Raw genomic sequence first — 5,540 nt, 5'->3', positions numbered from 1 at the left:
TTTTAGAATTCCAAATCACGCAGGCCGCAAAATATGGTAATTTTTGGGTGTTGTCCTTTCACAGAGCGTTTTCGAATCAGAGCAGCAGCAGCAGCAGCAAGCAACCCACTAGGCAATGTATTATTCATGCTGCTTCTAGGTTGTCATTTTGTTTTGGAGAATCCCCCTCTCCTCCATGTTTCTTTCTACCATCTAGTGAGCACGATGAAAGTTTGCATCCTTTTTGGAATAATTTTTAATCCTCAACAGTTTCTGCCGAGAGCTGTGCAGAACGGATTATGTTCACTGTAGTTCAATTTCCATTCCTTTTCAGAGTGGAGCTCAATTTAAAAATCATGTAGTTTTACCGGATTCGATGGTGAAAAAGGTGACTAGGGGTAGTTGCTTGCTAACTCTAAGCTTTCGGTAACATCTATCTTTCCAATTTTTTGGCTTAATGATTTTTGGACTTTCAACTTTTAACTATTAGTATAATAGTTCTTCGTCTAATTAACACACCATGAGACTCCATATTCTTTATTCCAGTTTTATTTGTCCACATGTTAGGGCATCTTCAGCGGTGGTCCAAATCGTTGTTTTGTTCTATTTTTTTGGAACAAACTCAAATTCACTGCTGCACCGGTGGTGTAAATTTGGTTTTATACCAGATTTAAATTGAAAAAATTGTAACTGGTATACGTTTTGGTCTATTTTTGTCACTTTTTGGAACAGGGAATAGATCACATTATGCGACGCGACGCGAGACCAGACAAACAACACTTATTGTTCTTACAACATAAAAAACGAATTAAAAATTACCTTTAGTCGACCGGTTTCGGGCTGCTACCGCCCATCTTCGGGACTATGTCCAGACTAGTTGTTTATTCTCTCCGTACGCTGTGGGCGTTCGAAGAGAGAAGAGATTTACTGCACTCTCAGTTTCGTCAGTCCGAATAAGCAGGATGTAACAGGGGGATCGTCTTCGTTCATTAATCGTTCCTGTGAATTGCTAATGAAGTACGACTCCCATGCATTCAATTGAGATGCTTTCCTAACGTTTTTAATTAATTTCGCTTCTTTCCAATTGATCACGTGGTCACAACTGATTGCATGGGCGGCTACACTTGATTCGCTTATTTTTCCGTTATCGACGGCAGCTTTGTGTTCTTTCAAGCGCACTTTAACCTTACGGCGAGTTTGTCCAATGTAAACTGAAGGGCAATTTTGGCAAGGTATCCTATAAATGCCTGAATTCTCATCTGGAGGAACCTTGTCCTTCAAATTGCACAGTGAATCACGTAATGTGTTTTCACTTTTATGTACAACCTGAAGCCCTTGCCGTTTCAGTGTTGCTTTGATCGGGTTGGTAATCTTTGGGTAGAACGGCAGGCTGACTCTTTTGGTTTCTTCTCGTTCTGGTTGCAGCGTTGTTGACATTCGTCTATGTCGTTTGCGTCGGTGTGTTTGTAGGATTTTATTCACGAATCCTTCTTCGTAGCCATTTACTTCGGCCGCTTTGTGAATATGCTCTTTTTCTTCGGCAAACTCTGCGTTTTCCATCGGTATATTATACAGGCGATGGGCCATTGAATGGAAGGCCGCCTGCTTTTGACAGCCAAAGTGGTTCGAATCCGATGTTATATAGCGATCAGTTGATGTCGGTTTACGGTAGATACCGAATTTCAATGTTCTATCCTCTTTTCTGGTTATTAATAGGTCCAGAAACGGTAGCTTTCCATTCTCCTCTCGCTCTACTGTGAATTTTATAGAGCTGTGCCGAGAGTTGAGCATTTCCAAAGTTTGGTCCAGGTAGCGTTCTTTTACCGGAGCGAAAATGTCGTCTACATAGCGCTTCCATACACGTGGGAAATATTTTTCTTTCTGAGCGTCGTCTTCAAAATCGCTCATAAAGAGGTTTGCTAACAACGGCGACAGTTTACTTCCCATACTTAACCCAAAGGTCTGTTTCCAGTATTTTCCCCTGAAGCTGAAGAAATTCTGATTCATGCATATTTCTGCTACTAGAAGGTAAGCTTCAACGTGGTGTTGTGGCGCACGACTACGTTCCAAGTGTTGGCGTAAACTTTTTAACGCGTCTGGAACTGGTACGCTTGGAAAAAGTGCTGCTACATCAAACGATACCAGGATTTCCCCACGTCTCAACTCAAACCCTTCTAACTGCTCGACTAACTCCACAGAATTTTTCACACTTTTGCCATGCTTTATTGGGTATTTTCTCATTTCGTCCACCAGCCAAGCTGCCATCTTTTCGGTTGGTGTACGAATGTTGGATGAAATAGGCCGCATTCCCACTGGGTCTTTGTGGATTTTCGGCAAGCAGTAGAGCGAGGCCACCGTCGGGTTGGAAACATGAAATTTTCTCTCTAGTTTATCCTCTCCCGTCAGCCTGCCGTTCTACCCAAAGATTACCAACCCGATCAAAGCAACACTGAAACGGCAAGGGCTTCAGGTTGTACATAAAAGTGAAAACACATTACGTGATTTACTGTGCAATTTGAAGGACAAGGTTCCTCCAGATGAGAATTCAGGCATTTATAGGATACCTTGCCAAAATTGCCCTTCAGTTTACATTGGACAAACTCGCCGTAAGGTTAAAGTGCGCTTGAAAGAACACAAAGCTGCCGTCGATAACGGAAAAATAAGCGAATCAAGTGTAGCCGCCCATGCAATCAGTTGTGACCACGTGATCAATTGGAAAGAAGCGAAATTAATTAAAAACGTTAGGAAAGCATCTCAATTGAATGCATGGGAGTCGTACTTCATTAGCAATTCACAGGAACGATTAATGAACGAAGACGATCCCCCTGTTACATCCTGCTTATTCGGACTGACGAAACTGAGAGTGCAGTAAATCTCTTCTCTCTTCGAACGCCCACAGCGTACGGAGAGAATAAACAACTAGTCTGGACATAGTCCCGAAGATGGGCGGTAGCAGCCCGAAACCGGTCGACTAAAGGTAATTTTTAATTCGTTTTTTATGTTGTAAGAACAATAAGTGTTGTTTGTCTGGTCTCGCGTCGCGTCGCATAATGTGATCGTCGGTTCTTACGTTGCACAAAACATCGAAAATACAGGGAATAGATCGTTCTAAAACTCTTTGTTCGCTACCAATAGGTGGGTAAAATGTCATATTTTTATTAAATACCTCATTTCTAGCTATTTCCATATAAGCGTTTTGCGAGTGTTGGGGAATAAACAAAACAAAGATTTTTTATGACAATTCACAATTCATTTTTGTGGCTTTTCTGAAGAAGAAAATGAACAGGTTTGTCGTTTTTGGCTTCAAGAAAAACGACCAGCAAAAGGAGGAATACTGGAAGACCATAACCGTAGGTTCAACTACTAGGTTTGCAACCATCAACCACCAGGATGACAAATATGTTGGCTTTTTGTTAACCGCCTTAATTGTAGTGGGACTAGAGGCCAGAAAAATGTTCCTCGAAGACACTCAACTGAAAACGTTCAAAATGGAGGCTTGTTTCAATATCCTCAAAACCCGACCCAAGTTTGAAGAACTGCAGGATTCTGAAAGATTGATGAGACGAAAACGGAAGATGAACGTCAACGCGATCAAATGTTTTTCGCTATCCTCCGAAGCCCTACTTGTAGCAGAAATTTTTTGATCATACCAATCCATCCAGAGAAATGCCACCGACGCTCGGGTCAAACCGTCAAATCCATAAAGTCTTGGGGATATGAAGTGTCTTGCCAAAGTTAAATGTGCGTTAATATTATCGAAGTTCCGTTTGTTATATATTGAGTGCTTTTTATTATAACAAGTCTCATAAACTGATAGCATGGGGTATTGAATTGTTGATATCATCCTGAACCCGGCCAATGTTCTTTAAATGATATCTACTCGGACAGTGCCCCGTTAGTAGGCCGACATTAGTACAAAGAGCTCTTTTGTTGAGCTCTAGGAGCTTTTTTGAATGGTTTTCGTTTGGTGTTATAAATCTTTTAGATTGGGAGCACTTTTTGACATCCAACCAATTGGTTGTCACTTTTTGTTTCTCCCAGCGTTTAAGCTCCATTTTCACTGCACAGTTTGATATACCACAGAAAGGTTCTGGGCCGATAAACTGTGAGTTAGATCCTTGTCTTGCAAGTTCGTCTGCCCTTTCATTCCCACCAATGCCACAATGTCCTGGAACCCAATACAAATTTACTGAGTTTGTTTGACACAGCTGTCGCAATTTGAGAATACATTCCCAGACAATCTTCGATGTGCATTTATAAGCATCAAGTGCTTTCAGCGCTGCTTGACTGTCAGAAAAAATACAAATATTTGCATGTTTGTATTTTCTAGTCAGACAAACATACGCACATTCAAGGATTGCAAAAATCTCTGCTTGAAACACTGTTGGCCAGTGTCCCATTGCCACTGAAATATTAATTCCAGGGCCAAAGATTCCTGCACCAGTTTTTGTACCTGTTTTTGAGCCATCTGTGAAAAATATCGTTGAACCGGGACGGACATCAGGAACTCCGACTTCCCAGTCTGTACGCGACGTTTCGCATACCTTGTAGGGAATATCATGGTTATCCTGAGGTGCCATCCAGTCTCCATTCATACTCATCACTGAAGCTCTTTTGAAAAAGTCCAGTATAGTCAGGTGACTCACAAGATCACCTGACAAGATAGTTTTTGTTCGTTTGAGCCTCAATGCACTCTTTTCCGCTTCAAGTTGCACGTATTCGTACAATGGCAACAGATGAAGAATTGCATCAAGAGCTTTTGATGGGGTGCTGCTCATTGCTCCCGTTATAGCAATGCGCGCAAGTCGTTGAACTTTATCTAGCTTTGTTCTGGCGGTGGATTCTTTGGTTTTCGGCCACCATACTAACGAAGCGTAGGTCAGTTTTGGACGTATAATCGATGTGAATATCCACATCACCATTTTTGGTTTCAAGCCCTACTTTCTTCCAACGGTTTTGGAGCACAACCATAATGCACTGACCGCCTTGTTGATTGCATAGTCAAGATGTGCATTCCAGTTTAGCTTGGCATCAAGGATAACTCCTAAGTATTTAACCTGTTCACTGAATGGAATTCCTACTCCTCCAAGCTTGAGAGTTTTTAGATTGAATTTCCTCTTTCTAGTGAAAGGTACGATTACAGCTTTTGACGGATTAATGCTGAGACCCTCCTTTATACACCAAGACTGGGTATACTCCAGAGCCTCCTGCATTCTTTCCGAAACTATGTTGTCGAACTTTCCTCTTACCAAGATGACTATGTCATCTGCAAAGCCCACAACTTCGAAACCTTTTGCTTCTAAGCTTTTGAGAAGATCGTCCACCACTAAAGACCACATAAGTGGCGAAAGAACTCCTCCTTGTGGACATCCTTTCGTTGCCCTTATCGTGATAGACGAGCCTCCCAACTCAGAAGTGATTTCTCTTTTTGCAAGCATGGTATGAATCCAGTCAACAATACTCGTGTGAAATCCTTTTTTCCTCATTGCACTAGACATTGAAGAATAGGACGCGCTATCAAAGGCACCTTCAATGTCCAAGAAAGAGCACAGAGCAATTTC

General features: G+C 41.8%; 1 protein-coding gene across 1 annotated transcript; it reads right to left on the bottom strand.

Moving 5' to 3' along the window:
• Window positions 1–903: 903 nt before the first annotated feature.
• Window positions 904–1,926, bottom strand: LOC129716684 (uncharacterized). Its single transcript, XM_055666519.1, has one exon. It carries the CDS (start codon window positions 1,924–1,926, stop codon window positions 904–906), a length of 1,023 nt encoding a protein of 340 aa, XP_055522494.1.
• Between the last annotated feature and the right edge of the window lie 3,614 nt (window positions 1,927–5,540).

Source organism: Wyeomyia smithii, chromosome 1 (genome assembly GCF_029784165.1).
Source record: "Wyeomyia smithii strain HCP4-BCI-WySm-NY-G18 chromosome 1, ASM2978416v1, whole genome shotgun sequence".
Classification (NCBI taxonomy): Eukaryota; Metazoa; Arthropoda; class Insecta; order Diptera; family Culicidae; genus Wyeomyia; species Wyeomyia smithii.
Note: the sequence above shows the minus strand (reverse complement) of the source record. Positions and strands in the feature narration are given on the sequence as shown.

Bases quoted from the DNA above. Each gene is read 5' to 3' on its own strand.
- LOC129716684 (XM_055666519.1), bottom strand. From the start codon at position 1,926: ATGGGAAGTAAACTGTCGCCGTTGTTAGCAAACCTCTTTATGAGCGAT.